The following is a 25,461-nucleotide window of genomic DNA, read 5'->3' on the forward strand; positions in this document are numbered from 1 at the left end:
ATTATGAGATATACACAAAAACAGCACTGTATATGTCAGACTGGTGCTGATGACAAAGGCACCAGTTAATCAGATATATATATGAGTTTTATATACTGAGTGTTGATATCTTTATTTGTCTGGTTGACAACTCATAAATTCACCAGAAACAACAAACACTCAACATGTACTTTATAATGACCCACACAGTGGTCATATATAGTGGTGTTTGCAAGTTTTATGTTATGATCAGATTAACAGTCTGATCTTTGGTTTTGCTTTTTGTCTTTCTAGTAACACCAATTGTCTTTTACTAAAACACAATTACACTGGCTGTAAGAACAATAAAAAAGGTGCCAAGGTGCCAGCTCAAGGATACACCAATCACCATAATGGTGACTTGAAACAAAACTATTTATAACAAAGCAACAACACTAAACAGTGATAGGAACTCTACATGAATCATCCCTATAAAGCCCCAATGCATTGCCCAAACATACATACTTTGCATAATTCAAGTGCAAGGGCTTATCTGTATTTCACCATTGTAGGGTCACAACATTTTGTGCAATACAAATTTTTAAATTTTTTTTTTTTTTTTTTACAACATGCAGTATTTTCTTGTAAAAAAACAAAACAAATTGCACTTAGAAAAGTGAATGCTGCAGGGTGGCAGGATTGGAACTAGGATTGTTGTTATGTGTCAACAGCATGAACACTAACAACAGTCGCATTCACACATACAGCCTTTTCTAGTTTACGGATCATGTATGAACACGACACGTTCGAAAATGGCAGTAAATTTTGCACTGGCTATTTCCCTAAATGAGAAGTTGTAACATTATCTGAAAAGTTCAATTTTGATGCTATGTGTGAACAGAGTCGTAAGATTAGCGGTTTGAGTGCGTATAATGTCAGGATGCTCTGATGTTAGAAAAAGAGGATTTAGTTACTCTGGAGTCCAATTTTTTTTTTTTTAATTGGACAAATAGAGAAATTATTCCATTTAGTCAGAGCATATAAATATATATAAAACACCTATAGTGGGAATCTCATAGTGTATGATGCTCCACTGCTCAAATCTGAAGTCATATGGTGAAAAGCCAATGAACATCAGCCACGTGCATCCATAACACTGGAGCACAAGGAAATGAATATGGTGAACAACCGGTCAAAGTGAAGAAAACATTTAATGCCACTAACCTCCAACTCACGTTGCAGTCTAGTATTTTTGATTCTGTTCATGATTTAGAAGTCTAGTAGTGTAATCCATCTTAAAAGCACTTCTCTTCATCCGAACGAATGAAGAAATTTGTCGACTGATAAAAAACTAACCACATCTGTTTAATGGAATTGTGGTGATGATGTGTGAATAGTAGCAACAGGAACAAAAAAGAAAAAATTGCATGTGTGAACAGCAGATTTGGAACATTTTCCAGTAATGGTAATGAATTTTTATTTTTATGCAATTCACCAGGTTGCATGTGTAAAAGGGGCTAATATGTCACAGCTATTTTACACTTTGGGTTTTAAAATAAATGTTTCACAATGTCATGAGTTTTTGCCAAGATGGAACTAGGAATTTAATATTGTTTTTCCTGAAATGCTTTCCAAACAACAGCTATTTACCGTAAAATAAAACTGTAAAAATAAAACTGCTCTCCATCTCTGAATGCCACATTTTTGACAGCAAACTGTGTCATTTTTCCATGTGAACCGTGTGAACCAAGGAAGAGAAGGCAGGACTAAAAAATGCAGGATAATTGGTATTTATTAACAAATTAAAGTGACAACAGCAAAAGAAAAAGAAACAGAAAAACAAATCCTCCACAAGGGGAGAAATAGTACAGGGCGCCTAAATATAGGCGTCTGGGCTGGAGCAAACCCGGATTCAAAACTGGAGACACTTCTGACAGGACAGACAGGATGAGGAAACAAGACGAACTTGCACAGGACTGCAAACACGAGGAGACTAAAAAAGGGAGAAAAATCAAACAGGTTAACAAGGAGGGTGGGTGAAACTAAGGAACTAATAATGGGCAGACAAGGAGGCAGGTTATGATGCAAGAATGAGAGACACGTGGCAAAATGGAAACAAAACAAAGCCACACGCTCTCACAGACACAAACACACTAATGACACAAGCGCACATTGCCAGAAACTACAAGGCAACATGCACTCATGCCAAACAACAGACGAGACAAGAGAACGCACGGCAACACCAACAAAGTGATGCCATGCACTCTCACACTATACAAAAGCTGAGCGCGCATCGCAAAGCAACCTCCACGCGATGCACGCAACAGGCGACAAACGAGATAAGACACCTGTGCGAGAGTTCGGCCACAAATAAACATCTCAGACTGAAGTGAGAACCTCAGCACAACGTGAAGGCAGATCGCGACATGGACGCGAGAGACAGACACAAACCATTGAGGCGAGTGCATGCTGTCAAGGTGACAGCAAGAGCAATGCACTCATGCCAATAACAGACAAGACATGAGAACGCATTACAATGCTAATGAGGCAAGTCATGCATTCTCACACAAGACAGAGACTAGGCAAGACACTAAACATAAATGTCAGAGCTCAGCCACAAAGACGATAAAAACAGCAAGTGGCTGAACCATGACAAACTGTTTTATTTAAGAATTAAAGTAGGTTGCTGTTAGAATTGTTATGTAAATTGACAGAAATTTTTCACAGTATAGCAGTATGCTAGAAAAAGTGAGCTTGTAAATAAACAACATGAATGAGAGAAAAAAGTAGAATACAGAGACAAAATGTGGGGCCTGATGGAAGCCATGGTAATTGTCTATTATTTTGTAGTGTTACTGAATATTATATGATATCCTGGATGACTGAGAACCTAGGTTACTTTGGATTCTTTATTTCTTCTACATTGCTCTACATTGCGATTGATATTGTCTGGCTTGTGGAGTAAATGGAGATATTTACCGGTAAGGGTTTTGAGACTCCTATGCATACAGTGCCCAAACCGGTGCTCTTCAGGACATGAACAGCCTGAGCCAGACTAGCATGACTCAAGTCAGTCCCGTTGACGAACATCAGTCGGTCGCCTGGCAACAACCTGCCATCTCTCTCTGCCAAACCACCTGCTACAAGAGAGCGGATCACTATCACAGTCTGCCCTGGGTTCATGGGGTCCTGAAAGAGTTTCAGAAAGAGACAACGAGAGAGAGAGAGAAAAAGGAGTATAGAAATATATTATGCGATAGGGCTGCCATGTCATGTTGTAGTATACTTTATACTTTGTTTCAGGGCAATGTGGCTGGTACCCCTCCAGGGTTTCAAACCAAATGGGACTCTTAACTGATTTGGAGTCTATACACACAGCTGTTTTCTTGTATGTTTGGTACACGCACGCACGCACACACGCGCACACACACACACACACACCTGGTAGTCTAGTATGCTGAATCCCAATCCAGAATCTCCTTTCTGCAGCTCATAAACTTGAATCTCGATCTCCCACATGGCCTGATGGGATAGCACAGGAGCCTCTACCTTCCCATCATCCTCTTTGCGGGCACCAAAACCACCAAACGAATTCTGCTCAGCCTTTGACTGAAAGTGATTCACTCAGTATTTTATAGATAAAATGTAAATTTGGAAAAAAAACACGAGTGCAATTAAGTTAATTCACAACAGTAAAACTTGATTTTAGAAATAAATAAATAAAATGATATTTAAATGTTATTTTAAATATCATTAGTTCACCCAAAAATAACAATTAAGTCATTGTTTACTCACCCGTATGCCATCCCAAATGTGTAAGACTTTCTTATGTTGAACACAAACTAGAATATCTCAGCTCTGTAGGTCCATAACACAATTTTCATAGTATAAATTCTCCTTCCTTCCCAGCAGGTAGCGGTATACACGAAGAATGTGAATCGCAAAAACAAAAGAAAAAAATGTCAAAATAAAAGTGGAAATAATAAAAAGTACTATAAAAGTACTTAAGCACTGATCTCTTTCTCACCTAAACCTGTCATATCGCTTCTGAAGATCTAGATTTAACCACTGGAGTCCAGATTACTTATGATGCCTTTATGTGATTTTGGAGCTTTAAAGCTTTGGTCACCATTCAGATATACAGAGCTGAAATATTCTTCTCAAAATCTTTATGTTTAGCAGAAAAAAAGAGAAACTCATACACATTTGGGATGGCATGAGGGTGAGTAAATGATGAGAGAAGTTTAATTTTTGGGTGAACTTTCCATTTAAATTTATAAATAGTTTTTTATTCAGAAAACGCATAGTATACAAACAACATTTAAGCTGCTCTTTTAAAAGCAAGGTTCCCACACCTTTTAATAAATTGATTTTCATGACTTTCCAGTGAGCTTTACAGTCATTTGTAATTAATGCACAAGGATATTTAAAACTGTAAAGAGATTTCTAGTGTGCAATTTTTGGAATAACAGATTCAAACAATGAAACTTACTAGTGTACTGTCTCTAATAAGACAAAAACGATTTGAAAGTGGTTACCTTAAACGGACAGCCTGATGATATCATAAATAATAGAGCAGAACAAAACTTGAAATATAAAGAATATAAGTTCCTTACAGAAATTTCCATTTAAATTAAGATTTTTAAAATGATTATTTCCATGACTTTTCCAGGCCTGGATATTAAAAAATACAAAATCCCCTGATAATTTCAGATGTTTAATGATAGTGGGAATCCTTCAAAAACCATAATTGGGACACAGGAAACCTTTTCATTAAATTCTGCCAGTAGCTCCTTCAGGGTGAGTTGTACATCATCGTCGTCATCATCTTCCTCAATGAGTGTGGGCGGGATGAGACGACTACATGCCAAACAAACGCACACAGGAAGCTCCTTCAGCAAGTTCACCACTTCCTTATGTGACTCACCAATCAGTGAGATCCCGTTCACCTAAAGACAGAACAAACACAGCAGCTCTATTATTCTGCTCAACTGATCCTCTGGGCTTTCTACTGACAGGAAGAGCTATTTTAAGTAGCTGTCATAATTGATATTCAAGTGCAGTCAGAACTGAATAAAGTGCTTTGCATTAAAAAACAGAGAGAAGGAAAAAAGATGGATGCTCTTAGTTATTATGCATGCAAGTGTCAACAAGGTTTATGATAAGGGATTACAACAGTGTAATCTATAAACAACAACATTCTCTGTGTGTTATGGTTGTCTGACTTAGTAGCATAACCAAATATAATGTTTCCATATGCTTAGATTATTTTTTTCAGCTTTATAAATGCTATAGCAATCATTCTCAAACTGTGGTACATGGAGTGCAGCAACGTGGTATTTACAATTTACAATCATATAAAATATTGACAATGGATTTGAATTGATATTGTTATTTTTCCATTTTCAGTTCTGCTCTATATACAATTGTTATTTAGTTTTGGATGTCTAATGCATAGCCTAAATATTTAGTTTGGCTTTTTGAGGAGATGGTTGCTATGACTTTTATAATACTGTGTTTGTATATGTAAGTATTTGCAAAGTGAACCTCTAGCAGCTCATCTCCAGGGCATATGACTCCTGTCTGTCCCACTGGACCCTCTGGCAATATAGAGCAGATATAATGATGACCTTCCTTAGCCTCCAGACTCACACCAAGACCACTGCTCTCACTGAACTTCTGGACCTGGACCACCTAAACCCACAATATCACACTTAAAACAATGTAAATATAAATGCATTCCCATATACAGTATATTGATGTACCTTAATAGACGTGTGCATATATCAAAATCACAAAGGCATATGAAAGAGACATATAAATAGATGCATGCTGACATACAGCCACAAATCCCAGCCATGGACAATAACAGGACAGAATACAAATGAGACGCACCGTGATTTCATATTGAGGGCCCAGTTTGCTTTGCCACTTCTCCGTCAGTGTTTCCTCCTCTTCCTCAGATAGTCTAGCTACTGAAACATGGTGCAGAAGCATCACACACTAAATACATTAATGACATTTTGACTGAATCATATAGAACCTGAATTTCCAAAGATACTGCATGTTTTCATTCTTTGTTACATTCTGATCATTCTGAATAATGATGTCAGTTTCAGTTATTTATCATCACTGTCAAGTGAACTATATGAACAACATGAACAACTACATGAACAACTATATGCTAGAAATCAACAAGCAGAATACAAGAAATCAGATTGTTCCGGCTTATTTACAACTTAATGTCTGTCGAAGTGTTACATTAAGTGTTACACTTACAATGGCAGCCTAGCAGACTAGCTGGCAGCACCAAATATAAATATTTAAAAAGAGCAACTATTGACATTATTTCGAGGTACAACCACATTAAGCAGATTTTTACCTCATTAAAATGTTTTACCCCTAAATAAATAAATACTGTATTCCCTTTTTTAAGTGTTTTAACAAAAATACAAGCTTCACGTTTCTGCTTTAAAGGTGTCATGACACGCCTTTTTTATTATTTAAATATTTTCCTTGAGGTTCGCTTACAATATCAGTAAAGTTTTCTGTACACAAAACTAAAAATATATTTGTAAATAACGTCTCAGTTACTGACGTAACCTCCGTTCCCTGATGGAGGGAACGAGACGTTGTGTCGCTAAGTTGACACAAGGGGTCGCTTCTGCGGAGCACGGCCATCTCTGATTTTGAGAAAAGGCCAATGAGAATTGGCGTGTGGAATTTGCATGCCACTCCCCCGGACATACGGGTATAAAAGGAGTGACGCTGCAAATACACATCAGGTATCGCATTGAGGAGCCGAGCCAAAGACCTGGCGCTTTCAGCGGATGGTTCAGTATTGTGGCTAGCGGGAACACAATGTCTCGTTCCCTCCATCAGGGAACGGAGGTTACGTCAGTAACCGAGACGTTCCCCGTCTGTCACTCAGTCGACGCTGTGTCGCTGAGTTGACACTAGGGGTCCCATGTAAAACGCCACAGAGCTGAACCGAGTTACGCAGACAAGCGGTGCGAGACGGGCAAACCTCCGTGTGCCTCGTAGCCAGCGCAGCAAGCCGTCGCATAACTACCCCCAACACACTGGCAGGCATGAAGCGGTCCCCTGCACCTAGGGGGAACAGCTAACTGCTCAGAAGTATAAGGACTGGCTGGCCCAGCCGGGGCCTTCTCTCTATTTTTCTCCCCTGTAAAAGAAACGCAATCGTTCGTCTGGGGGCCAAATATAAATGGTCCAAGCTGGGGGGTGTCCCTCCAAAGAGGAGGATACCGCGGAGACCACACCCGGCCCCGAGAGGGGGGGGGGGTTTAGGTGGAATACACACACGGTCTTACCGGCTAGCAGCGGAAGCACATCATGTGGAACGGTGCCGTGGTAGACCCTACCCAAGGGTGGGGAGGGGTTACAACAAACACGGCGACCCAGGGCAGAGGGCCCTCTGTCCAAGGAAGACGCGGTTTGCCGGTAGGGAAACCATTTTGCGGGATATACATCACACTGGGTTGCCGAAGGGGGCAACCAGCACATGTGGAGCTCTTACCTCAGTACGGGGGCCTAGTGACGCCCGTACCGGGGCGGCAGTGAGCCTCTCCGAAGACTCGACAGCCGCTAGGCTAGGGAGGAAGAACGTCCAGGGTTCACACTTCCTGCGAACGCAACTGGGGAAAAGAGCGCACGTCTTCACCTCAAGGGAGTGGAAAGGCACTATGCACAAGCGATACACCCGGCCAGCTGACCCGAACTTACCTGTTTGTGTCACCTGATAACACACGGGACGAAACTGGCTCAACCCTGAGGTTATAGAACCTTGCAAAGGTGTTAGGTGTTGCCCAACCCGCGGCTCTACATATGTCTGCTAGAGAGGCGCCATGGGACAACGCCATGAAGCCGCAACGGCCCTGGTAGAATAGGCTCGTAGGCCAGCAGGGGGCGGCACGTGCTGAGCATGGTATGCCATCGTGATGGCATCGACGACCCAGTGGGTGATCCTCTGTTTGGAGACAGTGCTTCACTTCCGCTGTCCGCCAAAGCAAACAAAGAGCTGCTCGGAGCTTCTAAAGCTCTATGTGCGGTCCAAGAAGAGCACGCACCGGACACAGCAACGTAAAGGTTGGGTCTGCCTCCTCCAGGGGCAGCGCTTGCAGGTTCACCACTTGATCCCTAAAGGGGGTCATGGTAACCTTGGGCACATAGCCCGGTCGGGGTCTCAGGATGACGTGAGAGTAAGCCGGACCGAACTCTAGGCACAGTTCGCTAACAGAGAATGCCTGCAGGTCCCCTACCCTCTTGATGGAGGTGAGCGCCGTCAGGAGGGCGGTCTTCAGAGAGAGCGCCTTTAGCTCTGCTGACTCAAGGGGCTCGAAGGGAGCTCCCCGAAGGCCCCGAAGGACCACAGAGAGGTCCCACGAGGGAACGAGGCGTGGCCTGGGGGGGTTTAACCTCCTCGTGCCTCTCAGGAACCTGATGATCAAATCGTGCTTCCCTAAATACTTACCTTCCACTGCATCGTGATGTGCCGATATAGCGGCTACATACACCTTCAAGGTGGAGGGGGACAGCCGTCCATCCAACCTTTCCTGCAGAAAGGAAAGCACTGATCCAACTGCGTATCTCTGGGGGTCTTCACTACGGGAAGAACACCACTGAGCAAACAGACGCCACTTCAGGCCGTAAAGACGCCTCGTTGAGGGGGCTCTCGCCTGAGTGATCGTGTCTACCACCGCTGGTGGTAGGCCACCTAAGTCTACCGCGTCCCGTCCAAGGGCCAGACATGGAGATTCCAGAGGTCTGGTCGCGGGTGCCAGATGGTGCCCTGTCCCTGAGAAAGAAGGTCCTTCCTCAGGGGAATTCGCCAGGGGGCTGTCGCGGGGAGCGTGAGGTCCGAGAACCAAATCCGGGAGGGCCAATAAGGGGCCACCAAGAGGACATGCTCCCTGTCCTCCCTGACTTTGCACAACGTCTGTGGAAGTAGGCTCACTGGGGGAAACGCATACTTGCAAAGCCCCGGGGGCCAGCTGTGTGCCAGGGCATCTGTGCCGAGGGGGGCCTCGGTCAGAGAGTACCAAAGTGGGCAATGGGAGGTTTCCGGGGAAGCAAACAGGTCTACCTGCGCTTGGCCGAATCGACTCCAGATCAGCTGAACCACCTGGGGGTGGAGCCTCCACTCTCTCCTGGATGTAACCTGCCGCGACAGCGCGTCCGCTGTGCTGTTGAGGTAACCTGGGATGTGAGTGGCCCGCAGCAACTTCAGTCGGTGCTGACTCCAAAGGAGGAGACAGCGGGCAATTTGTGACAAGCGGCGAGAGCGTAGACCGCCTTGGTGGTTGATATACGCCGCCGCGGCTGTGTTGTCCGTCCGGGGAAACATGTGCTTGCCCCGGATCAACTGCAAAAGCCTCCTCAGGGCAAGTAGTACTGCCAGCAACTCGAGGCAGTTGATGTGCCAATACAGTCGCTGGCCCGTCCAAGGGCCGGCGACTGAGTGCCCGCTGCACACGGCACCCCAGCCCCATTGGGAGGCATCTGTCATAACCACGACGTGCCTGGAGACCTGGCCTAGGGGAACTCCTGCCGTAAGAACGCTAGGTCTGACCAGGGGCTGAGAGAGCGGCAACACGTCTGCGTGACAAGGACGCGGTGTGTGTCGTGGCGCCATGCTCGTCTCTCAACTCGGGTCTGCAGCCAGTGCTGGAGTGGTCTCATATGCATCAAACCAAGCGGTGTAACTGTGGCTGATGATGCCATATGCCCCAGGAGCATCTGAAAGGATTTCAGTGGGACCAACGTGTTCTGTCTGAACGTACGCAGACAGCTCAGCACTGACTGTGCACGCTCGCTGGTGAGACGCGCCAACATTGAGACCGAGTCCAACTCCATACCGAGAAAAGAGATGCTCTGAACCAGGATGAGCTTGCTCTTTTCCCAGTTAACCCGAAGCCCCAAGCAGCTGAGGTGCCTGAGCACCAAGTCCCTGTGAGCACACAACATGTCCCGTGAGTGAGCTAAGATTAGCGCGAGGGGACAGGGACAGGCCGAATGGGAGGACTTTGTACTGATATGCAATGACCCTCAAAGGCAAACCGGATAAAGGGTCTGTGCAGGGGAAGGATCGAGACATGAAAGTACGCGTCCTTCAGGCGAACCAATCCAGATGCCGGACGCTCGCTAGAATGCGTCTCTGTGTAAGCATCTTGAATGGGAGTCTGTGCAGAGCCCGGTTCAGAACTCGTAGGTCGAGGATTGGCTGCAACCCGCCGCCTTTTTTGGGTACGATGAAGTAGGGGCTGTAAAACCCCTTCTTCATCTCGGCTGGAGGGACAGGCTCTATCGCGCCCTTCTGTAGAAGGGAGCCGATTTCCGCACGCAAGGCAGCGGCGTTCTCGCCTCTCACCGTGGTGGGGCAGACGCCGTTGAACCTGGGCGGGCGCCTGGCGAACTGAATCGCATAGCCGAGTCAGACTGTCCTGATCAACCAACGCGACAGGTTGGGGAGCGCGAGCCACGCCCCCAAACTCCGAGCGAGAGGGACCAAGGGGACTATAGCGTCAGACGTACCGGCAGGCGGGGCCTCACGACGGGGTGCTGAGTCTAGGGACATCGAAGCACTTACCTGGCTCCTTGTGACCGCTCCCGGAACAGCCTGGGACGGGGGAGGAAGAATTCTAAGTCTGCCTCCTTACCGTTGTGAACTGCCGGGCGAAGTCTCCAACGGTGTCGCCAAACAGCCCAACCTGGGAGATGGGGGCGTCAAGGAAACGTACCTTGTCAGCCTCTCGCGACTCGACCAGGTTGAGCCATAGATTGCGCTCCTGGACCACCAAGGTGGACATCGCCTGTCCGAGAGCCCGCGCCGTGACCTTCGTTGCCCGGAGAGCGAAGTCGGTCGCCGAACGCAGCTCCTGCATTAGACCCGGGTCAGGACTACCCTCGTGTAGTTCTCTAAGTGCCTTGGATTGGTGCACCTGCAGGAGTGCCATGGCATATAAGGCGGAGGCAGCATGTCCAGCAGCGCTGTAGGCTTTAGCCGTCAGAGACGACGTCAGCCTACAGGCCCTGGACGGAAGCGTCGGGCGGTTCCGCCAGGTGGAGGCGTTTTGCGGGCATAAGTGCACCGAGACCGCTTGGTCCACCTGGGGAATCGCCGTGTAGCCCCTTGCCGTCCTGCCGTCGAGAGTAGTGAGACCGGAGGAGCTTACCGCTCGCGTGCGGGCAGTGAAAGGTGCGTGCCACGAGCGCGTAAGCTCCTCATGCACCTCCGGGAAGGAAGGAATGGGGGCGGAGCCCCAGGAACCAATCGTCGAGCCGCGAGGTTTCGGGGGGGCGGAGGATTCCACTCCAGCCCGACACTCACGGCTGCCTGGGCAAGCATGGCTGTCAGCTCCGCGTCAGCCTGCGACTGAGCCGCCGCACCCGAGGGTGGGAGCTCAGCCGAGTCCTCAGCGTCAGACATGACAAACCCGCTCTCCGATGCCGTGAACGAAATCTCATCGTCGTCAGGCGGTCCGAATGTGATCGCGGGTCCGCTATGAAGCGAGCCGGCAACCGCACCCCAGCGCTCGGTTGGAGCATACGAGCGTGGCGGGGAGTGGGAGGTCCGTGGGGTTGTACCCGGCGGAGAGGCTCCCACTGAGGTCCCCATATCGCCCCCAGCGCTAGCCGACACCGCCTCATACCCGTAGGTAGAAGGACCGAGTCGGGAGCGGCTGGGGTGCCCCGCGCTCTTACGAGTGCGAGGCGCGACCACAGCGTAGCCATGGGCATGCTCTCGCAGACGGGGAGTGATAATTTTCCACCCTCATTCTGATCCTCTGTCAGAAACGCTTAGTTTTGGTGCTGCCTCTCCTTTAAGACTTGACAGTAAAGCCCTAAGTATACTTCCATTTTGACACAAACACTCAGCATCTGTGTACAATCGAACACAAGCCTGTGAAACTATACTCCATATAACTGTGCTCGCATACACAAGTGGCCGCCGTATGCTTGCTACGAATGCTATGAGACAATGGACTTTCTCTTCATGAGTTTAGACCCATAAGGATGTCTTTATATTCCTTCAGACTTGAGTTATACAAATGCATGTATCTCCAGACCTTCTCACACACATGCTTTTGACTTGCACATCCACTGTTGTTGTTTTTACTTTCATCTCCTGATATTTAGCAGTGATTACATCTTTTCTAGCGCTTCTTCGTGACAATTGTGTAAATAACTCCAGGCGAATGTGCATTCAAAGACGCGCGGTTACAGTGCTCATGCACTCTGCTGATGACACAATTTGTGCACGCGTCCTGTACACGGACACTCAGACTTGCATCTGACCAAAGTATATTTTGGGCATAATAGCCACAGTTTTGATTGGCTCTCTACTCTTGACTGACCCGCACTCTCTACTTGCCATCTCACTGCCCACCGCTACTGGGCGGGCTATGGAAGTGATTAAAGGTAAAGTAGGCATTGATCTGTTGTTGTGGAGGTGGTCAGATGCAAATGTCTACCACAGTGTGACATCACAATGTGAAGGAAGCAGAGAACGAGACATTTTGGCAGCTTGGTTTCACAAATGCTCTTGTTGCAGTGAGGAGGAAGTTTTCAGTTCTGAAAATTACAGTTTGTTTTTATAGCACAATGACCTCTTATATGTCAAAAAATTAAGTAAAATTTTATTCTTCATGTCATGAACCCTTAAAACCCTCAAAGATTCCATTTCAAGGGTGAACAGAAAAAGTTTCCTGTTTGCTCTTAAAACGAGTCAAAATTATTGTCTGTGGTAACTGACAACATGCCACAGATGCTGTCCATTCATAGACATTAAGTTGTGAATAACATACATTATTCCTTTCATACAATGAGTTCTGCTCTTACAGGAAAACTGCTGGCTGCTGTTCTCCAGCTTGGACTCAAAATAACTGGTTTGCTTTGTATCAACTAAGGTCAGAGAAAGAACAAACACAAACAAAAGCTGTTATTAGGATAAAAAGAGGAGTTACGAGACACACAGAGAAAGAGCGAAGATAAAGAACTCATGAATCAAACAACGTTTGAATGAGTGTAAATGACACACTGACAGGGTGAAAAACAGTTTCACTAACTGCACTCTCTGTTGAAGGTGAGCTTCCGGCATTCAGTATAGAGAACTTTTCCTGGGGGCAGAACTGGCTTTGGCTCTGGTAGACATGGTGGCAGTGGAGGGGGCAGGAGACCTAGTGGGGTCAAAGGTCTCTGGGAGGTTGTGGATGTTGTAGGGGTTGTTTGTGTTTCAGATTGTGAGTCCCTTCTCAGAAGAGATATCTCCTCATACTGGCCAGACAAGTGCAGAATTTCCTCTGCTTTCTGTTCACTGCAGTCATGTAGACTCTGACCATCCACCTGAACACACACACATAGACAACAAGATGACTACACATGTTACCTAGTCTTCTGATTTACCCTCAGGGTGGCCACAAAATCTAAGTTTACAGATCTTTGATATTAGTTTTTTATTATTATTATTTCAATGAAAAGTGGCTTATATTTGGAGTTCTAATGGGTTGTTAAGGTTAGGCCCCATTGCCATTCTGTAGTCAAAGAAAGTGTGCAGATATCTACAAAACTTGTCACTAAAAATAGCTTAAAACAGTAATTTTTAACTGATTTTGCTGGTTTAGATTTTACATTGGACAGTGGACACCAACACAGTACCAAAACCAAATGTATTATCAAATGCAGTCTAGGTCATATTTCCTTTTACTTGCATAGATTTGTTAATGGTTTTCGAGGATAAAGCATGTCACGCAACCTACCCATGTTAGAATCTGCCTTTTTGGCTAGCATCTACCAAGTAACATTAATTTACGGCAAAATTGGATGCGCAGCTATCCTAACAATCCAAGAGTATCCGGTTTGTGGCATTGTATTATTTGTATTTTGAATCATTTTCCCTGTTGTTCATGCCCCTATCAGAACAGACCCACCAGTTTAGAAACACCTGCTTAAAATATTATTCACAGTTACTGTGGTCAAATGTTGTTTTCTTAAACTAATGACAGATTTACACTTATACAAACACAATACAAGCAGCAATGTAATTAATTATACATGCTGCTACCATTCAGCCTAAGACGAACACTACAATGTAAACAATCATCACACTCCACTCCCATGCATAAACACACACATACAAAAACACCCACACACCCACATATACACACAACAGCGGTAGCAGGAGCAGTAATTGCCAAAATCTCATAAGGGAATAATAGGTTCACCACCGATTCACCCTTAAAATCATTAAAAGTACATAAAAAGTTATGTATACACACATAAGAAGTCAAAGAATAAATGTAGTTCCAAACACAAGTTCGAGAGGAGCTTGTTCCTCTTGGCTTGTCAATTATATCCCAAAGATATATTAGTGGCTCCCCATCTCCACCTTTTTATTTCATAACGCCTGTACCAATTATTATTTCAAAATTGTCATTCTATTTCTTTGCTTTCTTCAGATAGTACAGGAGGGGATCTCAGACCTCAAGCCCAGTCCTGTGCTCAAACCCCTTCGCTATGGACAGCACGACCAATCAGTTTACCTTAAAGGGAAAGTTCACCCAAAAATTATAATTCTCTCATCATTTACTCATGCCATCCCAGATGTGTATAACTTTATTTGTTCTGCAGAACACAAACAAAGATTTTTAGAAGAATATTTCAGCTCTGTAGGTCCATACAATGCAAGTGAATGGTGACCAGACCTTTCAAGCTCCAAAAATCACACAAAGGCATCATAAAACTAATCCATAAGTCTCCAGTGGTTAAATGTATATCTTCAGAAGCAATATGATAGGTATGGGTGAGAAACAGATACATTTCTACTTTATATCTCATCTTTCCCATTCAAGTGAAAGTGGAGATTTATGGTAAAAAAGGATTTAAATATTGATCTGTTTCTCACCCAAAGTGATTGCATTGCTTCAGAAGACATATATTAAATCACTAGAGTCATATGGATAACTTTTATGCTGCCCTAATGTGTTTTTTGGAGCTTCAAAGTTCTGGTCACCATTCACTTGGATTGAAAGGACCTACAGAGCTGAAATATTCTAAATAAATGTGTTTGTTTTCAGCAGAAAAAAGTAAGTCATACACATCTTGGATGGCATGGGGGTGAAAAAATTAAAAATGTTAAACTTTGGGTGAACTTTTCCTTTAATGTGCTCGCTGACTATATGAACCGGTGAACTTGTGAAACAATTTCATTTGTCATTTTCGAACTCACAGTAATGATGTCATCTCCAGTGTGAATTTGTCCATCCTGATCCACTGTACTTCCCTCTAGTATGCTCTTTCCAACCAATCCACTGGACTCTAACAACACAGACGACACCAATCAACATTCATTTTAAACATTTCATTTAGACACCACATAATATATTTGTTTATTGTGTCTCTCATACTGATGGGTAAAGTAATCTCTCATCATGTTAAAAGATAACAGTGATCAGAAATCATACCTGCGTTCAAGTTTTCCATTGATTTGGCATTGTTGATGTCCAAACCGTTCTTGCCATTAGTGAATCTGGCACTTATTAGGTTTTCCTTTCGCTCTACTAAATACTGTACAAGGATAATGCTTTTATTATTAGCTAGCCAAACTTTTATTATATTGTAATTGTAAAATCATAATAAAGCAATAGACATATAGACGTGCATCCACACATGCTCGGGACTATACCTGTCTCTGCACCAGAGTGTCCTGTTGCTGGGTGATGGGGGGTGAAAGGTCAATGTCAGTGGTTTCCCTAGCGATGAGAAGTCTCACTTTGGAACCAGCAAGACGGAGCTCCCGTGCCACTTCCTCACTGCCCATAGAGGACACATCCACATCACCGATCCTGAGGAGAAGATCTCCACTACGCAACCTACCATCCTGTGTGCACACAACCACACAAGTCAAGGGATTTGGGTGCACATTAAGACTCCAAATTTCCATAGTTTTCTACTCTATGTTAGTATAATAATAAATTGGCATTACATAAATTACAACTTTTTGTTTAATCTAACACTATCTGTTTGCACAATCAAAACATTAACATTACATAAATTATTGTCCATGTGTCTGTGAACACATCATGATTCATACCTTTCCAGCAACCCCATCAGTTAAGATAGTTTTAACCATGATGCCAGTGCTCCTCCCACCCACAATCCCAAAGCCCAGACCCGATCCATCGTTCTGTAGCTCAATCAGATGAATTTGTCGAGGCTGTGGAACAAACTTAATCAGTGATTTTATAATAAGTATAGTCATTCTAATAGAAATGGGCTCCATTTCATCATTATTGATCGATTCCCACCATTAGCATGTATTCTTACTATCACATGAGACTATGCTCACAGCAAACACCAAAATTAACTACCTTGTGTAAAGGAAAGATAATGTATAAGATTGTAATATGCTGTCTGTACTCCAATTATTGTGGTGATGTAATCAGATTACTGCAGTTCTGTAACATAATAATAGATAGTTATAAGACATACAGTAAAACAGTTGTGAAGCAGTTTCAGAGACAAAAGCAGGGCACTCTTTACTACTCATTCTTTATTATTTATATATTAAGTTATCAAAACACAATGTAAGTTTGGGAATTATGTATTGACCAAAACATTTTTAAATCACAACTACCTTCTACAAAGTAGAAATATTTTAGCTTACACAAAGTAGCCACCCTTATCATGTTCACGTAAGAACTTATAAATGACATAAAATTCAGGTGGTTTTTGAACAAAACCTATCATATGCCTACAGAAGACTTGCAATATGATGCACAAGTCGCACTGACTACTTTTAATACATTATAATAATAATACTACTATAGTGCTTTTATAAAGCTTTAAAGTAAGGTACTATCTACTGCCATTGTATTGAATAGACAAACCAGGATATTCATTAAATTCTTTCCATTTGTGTTCCGTATTAGAAATAAAATCATACAGGTTTGGAATGACATGATTTAGTAAATTATGACAGATTTTCAACTATTCTTTAAAGATACACCTTTGATTCAAAAGGTTTTTCAGATAACTAGAAACATAAATTCAGTCAAATGTGTTACAGCACAACTTTTGACTATAAGTGTATGCTTTAAGTAATCTAAGGTAAAACCAAAGTTATATAACACCAGATATATAAAGGTTTTAAGGAACCTTACACTGAACTGTTCAGCAAGGCCAGAGAGGTTTTTGAGAGAGACAGTGTGGCTCATCTGTGGTGGTGGGCTGAATTTGGTGATTGGCCCTCTGGCTACAATCAAGGTTACTATGGGGGCAGCCTCCTGTAGAACCTTGACAGCTTGCTCCAGTGTTACTGATGAGTCAAACTGTGTTCCGTTCACTGCTAAAATCTGATCAGCCTCATGAAGACGTCCATCACTAAGACAGAAGAAGAGGGTAGGAAAGAGCTATAGATCTGAATCAAGCGCTCAGACTTCCCTCAGTAAATGTAAGCTCCAGAATAGTGCAGCTCTGACATCTAATCTACACTCCAAAAAATATTTTTGCCTATTTTTAACATGTATCCATTTCAATTGAATAACACATTTCCATCTAACTGAATTGCCTAATCTTTAATAAAATAATGCAGTTTTGCTGTATTTGTATCAATGTCTGTGATTATACTTTACCTGTATGCAACTGAGCCTGACTGAATCTCCTGTATGAAGATACCATAACCGCTACTGCCTTCAGTCTCCACACCAATAATGTTGATGCCTAAAGCGCTCTCTCCCTTCTCCAGGTCAAAACTAAGCACAGTTCGACCCTGACAGAGAAAGAGAGAGAGGTAGAGAAATAAACTCATGTCCACTCCGAGATAAGGGTTCTGGCCCTGTGGAAAGCAGGAAGTAATCACGTTCACATAATCAATGAGAGCGATTTGGAGGTTTAATTTTCGTTATAAAATTATATTTTTACTCCTCTGACATTTAGGATCAATGTCTGTAGACATTTCTCCTGGAAACTGGAGCTCTTAAGTTTCCATCCGTTCAACAACACTTCCAGCTTCAGCCACTAGAGACAGTGGAATTGTTTTGCATACCTGAATCAGCACAAGATATCTCCTTAAATGTTTTTTTAATTAACTGGAAATAGTTTGTCGGATTTACAAAACTGAGTAAGTTCGTTTTTATGAGCTATAATATTAACTTTTTGATCTTTCTGTAGTCTTAGCTGTTCTGTTAATGCGTCAAAACCCAAACCCAAAGGCAATACATTGCTCAGCTGCTGGTTTCTCACTCTTGAAAAAGTATTATTCACAGCTATGTCAGTTTAAAACATTTACAGCAATCAAACTAAGCTAAGAATTAATTGTCAGGAAAATTGCATTTAAATTGTAACATGGCTTTTACACTAGGGGTGTGCATATGAACAAAATCTCATATCACAATATGAAAAATGTTATGTTACGATAACATTACACATCACGATTGTAAAGGGATTAATGGAAAGGAGGCGGCGAGAACCGGCTTGAAAATATAAATAATAGTTTAATATAAAACTGAACCAAAAAGACACACACACACACACACACACACACACACACACAGGTGTCGGACAGCTGTCTGTAAATCTCTCTCTCTCTCTGTCGCACTGCCGTCTTCGGTCTGCCTTTATCCCTCTCAATGACTAATTAGACTGATTAGGGGCTGGGTGTGCGGAATCACGACCCGGCCCCTCCCTCCGCCCTGCCACATTCCTCGGACGGTGGTGCGATGAGAGAGAGATCGTTTTCGGACATGTCCGTCGTGTGTGTTTGTCTTTTGTTTAAGTTAATCATTAAAATATTGTTTATATCGCCAGGCCGGTTCTCGCCTCCTCCTTTCCATTGAACTGCTTTACAAATATATTATTATCTGAAGGCAAACATGGCTGTTTTGCTTCTTAATATCTAACATCATTCGAACAGAATTTTAATAAGGGTGATGATGTGTAGTTTAAAATCCAATTATTTTGGTACATGACACAGTGTTGTTGCTGTTTTCCTCATCACTGGTGGTTAGAATGTCAGGCTGTAAAAAGTATAATTCACATGGGTCAAGTATGATTTGTGGATCTGTGCAGCAATATCGTGAGACGCCAGATTGAGTAGCGTAAGTGATCCTGCTCTGCGCTCTCCTGTCTCTTGATGCACAAATATCAGAAGGCCTACTGGAGATAGCACCCACAACATTCATCTTGCGTTGTATATTTACATATCGTGATATACAGGTTATAGCAAAATCTCTATCGATTGACACTTTATATATACGTACATTCACTTAGCACTGTATTAGGAACACTATGCTCATAAAGTGCCAGATGTGGTCTACTGCTGTTGTAGCCCATCCACCTCAATGTTCGACATGTTGTGCATTCTGAGATGCTATTCTCCTCACTAATATTTTACAGATTGGTTATCAGTTACCGTAGTCTTTCTGCCAGCTCGAACCAGTCTGGCCATTCTCCGTTGACCTCTCTAATCAACAAGCCATTTCTGTCTGCAGAAGTGCCACCCACTGGATTATTATTTTTTTGGCACCATTCTGAGAAAACTCTAAAGACTGTTGTGCATGAAAATTCCAGGAGATCAGCAGTTACAGAAATACACAAACCAGCCCAATTGCACCAAAAACCAAATTCCTGAGAACAATTTTTCCCCATTCTGATGAGTGGTGTGAACATTAATTACAGATCCTGACCCATATCTGCATTTCACATCGCCCAGCCCTAATAGGCACTATGGCCATTTTATTGGGGCATACCTGGGCCATGGACTGCAGCACTGAAATGTCCTCTGTGATGCAGGTTGCAAAAGTCACATGGTTGTTGGGTCGATAGTGGTCATTGTGTCGTTGGGCTGAGAGGTAGGAGTCTCTGTGCCTCAGAATGTAGGAGGGGTGGGATGCACTCAAACCATCCTCATTATCACTCACAGACTGAGATGTTCTGGGAGAAACCTAGACAAACAAAAAGCCAAAGTGATGAAGTAAACTGATGTTCTCTTAAAGTACATTGTCAGCAAAGTGGATATTTTGAAATCTTGGAGTGATTTTTAATGTTTGTCTATCAAAAGAATTCTTCCTCCAAGTATCCTTTGAGAGAGACGCATCTGCCTTCATCTGTTCAAGTGCATGATCTGTTGTTTAGTTTAGACGGTATTTCTTCATCACTATGTCAAGTTGAGAAATATGCTGTAAGTCAAAGCTAGACCCCTGCTCTGTAAACCTTTTAAAAATTTTATGTGTGTGATACTTGCTGTATGTGATCTCTTGAACTTTTACTCATTTACTAATCTGAGCTTAACTGAGCTCAGAGTGTTAGTGTATTTGCAAGTGTCTGTTGTGTCATTTGTGTGTGTATGCGTGTGTGACTTGCTGACCCCTGCCTCTCTCTTTTACTCAGCACAGCTTTAGTGGTCAGCTCAGGTAAGTAGCTTATACAGCTTCAGTTTGGTCCCTGCTAATGTTTTCACAGAATCAACATCTCTAAATACTTTTCACTCTTTCTCTCAAACACACTACACAAACACAGACAAACCAAGTACATCCATCCATCCATCCATCCATCCATCCATCCATCCATCCATCCATCCATCCATTATTTTATTTTATAATTGTATAAATTGAATAACAAAGTGACCCTAAAAGGCTTTAGAGTAACAAAAATGATGTGCTATAGCTTGATCTGTGATAGGCTCTGCAGAAAATGTAGCCTGTATGCATATGCACAGCAGACAAATAAGAGGTCTGAAACACAATCACATGTAATCTACTATGTAAAAAAGAATATGGCTTATGAACTAAATATGGTCAACCAAATGTAATATACTAAAATAAGTTTTTTGCTGTTAATTGTTTTTGTGATATGTGTATTAATAAAGAAATGTAATTTTAAATGACTATAGGTCATTTCTTTCAATGACATTTTGAAAAAGGAAGAGATAGTTCTTTAGCCATACTTAATGTCCTTGAATGACTGAATTAATTCGTTAGCAATAAGAAATTCTGAGTAAATTACAAAGATTCCACTGATATTTCTGAAAGATGCGAGGCATTAAACAAGGTCTGTCAATCGATTAAACTTACTATTGATTAATCTCATTATGTTTTTGTAACACATTCTGTCCTTTTAAAAAGGAAAAATGTCTATGTGAAACAATTGTGTTTTGCAATTTGTGTACACTTCTTGTCTCACTCGCACAAAAACACAGATCCTACATTTCTAAAACTGATCAAAATGCACAAGGAATGTAAACACTGAACTCAGTGTTAAGCTTCAATAATTACAGTAAAACAAAAATAATACCTTTCCCCACATTTGATGCATTAGCATTTCTGTGAATGACAGCGTTTCGCTCGTAGGTGATTTTTCATAAATCCTAAATCATGTTTAAATAATTGAGTTGAATCAGAGAGTGTGAAAGGACATAATCAGTCTAAGGGGTGTTGGCAAAGGTATTTTGAAAACATACTTGGCCTGAAATGACCATTAATTTGGCCCGCCTTGAAGTATATGACCAAAGAATTCTATTGATACAGATTTACATTGCTTTAATTTAGCAGATTTCAGATTGATTTTATTTTTTATGTATAATGAAATTATAAAGAGGAACAAGGGCAAATGTAATATTTTAATATAAAACAGTTTGCAGAGCCTGAAATTCGGCACGGATATTGCGTACAATTTTAATAATTCCCACAATTTCCATGTTCATAATGCAGGAAATTCCCACACACTTTTATTCACTTTACAGTGCAGCTGCAAATTAGTCTCTATATTAGTAAATCAACAGATACAGATGAACAAATCAAATCAATAAACTTGCTTTTATATCAAAACACCTGTTACATCTCTCATCTCCATCTCTGGTTCCCCCTGCAATCTGATATAGTTCCAAATTAATATACCCAATGCGTTCTTTATTTGAATTTTCACTTAACATTATTTGTTGGGCAGATGGTGCCGAGTCAGTGGCGGATACTCTCACCAAAAACACGCACAGACGGGCACTCCGCTTCTCACTTTGTATCAGTTCGGTGTCATGCTCGCGTGCCAAATTTATCATACGCTACAATTTAATAATAATAATATTAACAAAAATTATATCTGGATGTGTTAAATAGCCTTGATGTTAAATAAAACTTTATTAATGATAAAATAAAAATGTTACAAAACAATAACCACTTCATATATCTGACTAATGTACGTTGTTTTATTACATTGGCTTGAAGAAGTTTTTTTTACAAGATCCTCATTCCAAGATATACTGTCATCTACATCTGTGTCTGTGCTTTTGTTTTGTGGGCTATTCATTTAATAGCCAAAATATTTGGAAATATGTGAATGAGAAAAAAAAATATGTTTTAGTAATCAGGATGGAATTTTGGCCCTCCGTAGGAAAAAGTTTGGGCACCTCTGCTGTAAACAATATATTGTTAATAGTTTTTTTATGATACCTAATGCATTAACTAATGTTAACAAATGGAACCTTATTGTAAAGTGTTACCAGTTACTTTCTAAAATACTTCTAGCTGAAACCATTTAGTTTTCCCACTCAACAAATTTTAAATAATGTCTAAAAGTATTCCTTGATCAATGTTGCACAAAAATTATACACTCAGGGCTAAGTGTTTCTCCATTATAATGACTCATTATGGGGCTCATGCCCTTTAGTTGTCAGACCTGCATATGAAAATAATTCATGTTTTAAATATACAAATACCATTATTTTAAAAATATGTCTGAACCACGTAATGTCCTTAAAAGTAATTTATTTGAAAGTACTTGGGGTCACATGGGGTAACCTCCTTGTGTTCGCAATTAGTGGTTCTCGCTCTCAATGGGGCACGTGGTAAGTTGTGCGTGGATCGTGGAGAGTAACATGAGCCTCCACATGCAAAGTCTCCACGGTGTCATGCACGACGAGCCACGTGATAAAATGCATGGATTAATGGTCTCAGAAGTAACTGAGACTTGTCCTCCACCCAGATTGAGATGAGTAACCGTGCCACCACGAGGACCTACTAATTAGTGGGACTTGGGCATTCCAAATTAGGAGAAAAGGGGATAACAATTTTAAAATAAAAAGTTATTGAAACTTAATTGAAAGTAACTGTAATATGAAAACAAGAATTAAAAATGTGAGGTGCTACTCTACTTTTGACTACTTTTTGAATAATTTGCAATCAGACTACACCCAACACTGGTCTACAAAATGGCATCTTTAGTATTATTCCTTTTAATTTAAACCCATAACTAATTAAAGCATGTCCTTGAAATAAGATTGGTTGTAAGGACTGATTTAGACTCATTTTCGTAGGGCAAGCTTTGAATGAGCAAACACATTAATGAGAAAACTAGCCAATTGCATCACAGAATGAAAATAAAAGACAGGAAGTGATAAGCTTGATTAAAGAATGACTCATAAATAACTTAATATAAAGCCTATAATAAGAGCACAAGGACTATCTGATATATAGATACAGTTTGCTACTTCATATAGCATGTTAGTAAACTCAAAAACATGCAGTGGTTCAAGAAACAATTTGGTTTAGTTTAATGTTTTACTTACTGGACATGCTTATCTTAGCGCCTGCTGCTTCTCTAATTTTGGTCGGCGAAAGTTTGCTTAGACAATCAATTGTGGTTGTACCTATTAAAACCAAATTTAGCACCTACAGTACTTTGTCTATTTTAATGATGATATCTGAGGAGCTTAATGATCTGATCTACTCTTTGGTTCCACTGAAAGCTTCAGCCAACACAAGGCATTTTTAAGACAAGATTTCCCATAATTACCCTGCACCTTAACACACTCACAGACAAACATAAACCTATTGTATGTTGCCTAATTTACACACTGTGAACCCAGACCACCTTTTCCTTGTACCCTTGAATAACACCTAACACTTCCCACTCATATCTATTGGGTTTCTTTGACCTCTTTTTTTTATGCCTCAATGTTGCCAGACATCAGCAAAGTAAACTTCAAAATATGGTAAACACTAGCTCAACTGGCATCGCATTCACCAGTCCCATATCAATGTCCTATCTTTGAGATGTTTTTTCACAGAATAATACAGCAGAATATGTCCAGTACTGTTATTATGAGCATGACATGATGTAGTCTAGCAACAGGTGAATAAAAACAATCAGCACAATGGAATGCTTGTAATGCAGCACTCTGGGTGAAGGATTGCTAAAATGGATCTAGATGTAAATGTCAAGGTCATATACATTTTTCAGTGTTAGCTTATCAGCATAAAGTATACTTGTATTCAATACACTTTAAATCTTGGTCAGTTGCCATGGGTGCCAATGATAGAGATGTGAGAATCACAAGCATTTTCCCTAGAGAAAAATAGAGCTGTTACTCATTTAAAATATTTAGACTAGATTTTTCATAGTTAAAGGGAGAGTTCAACCAAAAATTTAAATTCTCAAATGTTCTCACACTCATGCCATCCCAAATGTTTATGACTTTCTTTCTTCATAGCATAACACAATATTTCAGTTCTGTAGGTCCTCACAATGCAAGTGAAAAGAAAAGCACATAAAGGGAACATAACAGTAATCCATTTGAATCCAGGATTTAACCGCTGGAGTCATATGGATTACTTTATGTTGCCTTTTGAAATTGTCAGACAGAATTTGCATGTCCCGCCCCCGGCCACCGACGGCCAAAGGCACTGTCTCGTGTGTCTGGGCAGCGATCACACCGAGGCAGCATTTTTGGATGGCTCATGTTTTCTCTGCGAGAACATGACCATGGTAACGTTCTATGAGAAAAGGCCAATGAGAAATTGGCAGACAGAATTTGCATGTCCCGCCTCCGGCCACAGGCGGCCACAGGCGCTGTCTCGTGTGTCTGGGCAGCGATCACACCGAGGCAGCATTTGTGGATGGCTCATGTTCTCACTGCGAGAGAAAGAACGGCACTCCAGCCGCCCCCCGCGTCACTCCTTCTTCCCACGGGATTGAGGACGACCCGGCTGGCGATGGAGGCGATTTGCGGATGGCAGCGGGCTCGGTTTCGCCGGGAACGTACCTGCAAAGCACCTGCCCCCTGACACGCTCGTTGACTTCCGTCCGGGCTCGAGGCAACAGCGGCTCGCCTCACGGCCAACCTGCCTATCCTCTTGAGCCCCCCGAGCAGGATGAGCTCGCCGCTGCATCGGAGAGTGGTCCGGCGTCTGACGCGGATGACTCGAATTGGCTGCCGCCTTCGGGCCAGCATGCCCAGTCTGAGGCTAACGCCCAGATGTCCAACATGCTTGCCCAGGCCGCCATCAGCGTGGGGCTGGACTGGAACCCTCCATACTCCCCACAGCCTTAAGTTAAGTTTATTTACTTTGCCGCACCCCCTTCGGACTGCGGTACCCACATTCTCAATAAAAGAGCAATTCCCTTTGTCTCTGGGTCACCTGGCATGCAAATGCCTTTCTCACGGCACTCTGCCACCACACCGCAACAGTCCCAGCTCATTGGACACAGACCACT

At 42.4% G+C, this 25,461-nt stretch overlaps 1 protein-coding gene across 1 annotated transcript in view; it reads right to left on the bottom strand.

The window, feature by feature from the left end:
• The window catches only part of si:dkey-92j12.5 (multiple PDZ domain protein), a 110,191-nt gene that overhangs the window by 67,353 nt on the left and 17,377 nt on the right, over positions 1–25,461 (bottom strand). Inside the window, exons 4-17 of the mRNA XM_052126849.1 lie at positions 19,725–19,919; positions 17,610–17,746; positions 17,139–17,358; positions 16,070–16,192; positions 15,662–15,856; positions 15,441–15,543; positions 15,206–15,294; positions 13,047–13,323; positions 12,820–12,882; positions 5,854–5,933; positions 5,506–5,652; positions 4,725–4,907; positions 3,400–3,567; positions 2,938–3,147 (exon numbers count right to left, since the gene is read on the bottom strand). Coding sequence (XP_051982809.1) covers positions 2,938–3,147; positions 3,400–3,567; positions 4,725–4,907; positions 5,506–5,652; positions 5,854–5,933; positions 12,820–12,882; positions 13,047–13,323; positions 15,206–15,294; positions 15,441–15,543; positions 15,662–15,856; positions 16,070–16,192; positions 17,139–17,358; positions 17,610–17,746; positions 19,725–19,919 — 2,190 coding nt within the window. The remainder of the gene's footprint in view (positions 1–2,937; positions 3,148–3,399; positions 3,568–4,724; positions 4,908–5,505; positions 5,653–5,853; positions 5,934–12,819; positions 12,883–13,046; positions 13,324–15,205; positions 15,295–15,440; positions 15,544–15,661; positions 15,857–16,069; positions 16,193–17,138; positions 17,359–17,609; positions 17,747–19,724; positions 19,920–25,461) is intronic.

The sequence above is a fragment of the Xyrauchen texanus genome, chromosome 5, assembly GCF_025860055.1.
Source record: "Xyrauchen texanus isolate HMW12.3.18 chromosome 5, RBS_HiC_50CHRs, whole genome shotgun sequence".
Taxonomy (NCBI): domain Eukaryota; kingdom Metazoa; phylum Chordata; class Actinopteri; order Cypriniformes; family Catostomidae; genus Xyrauchen; species Xyrauchen texanus.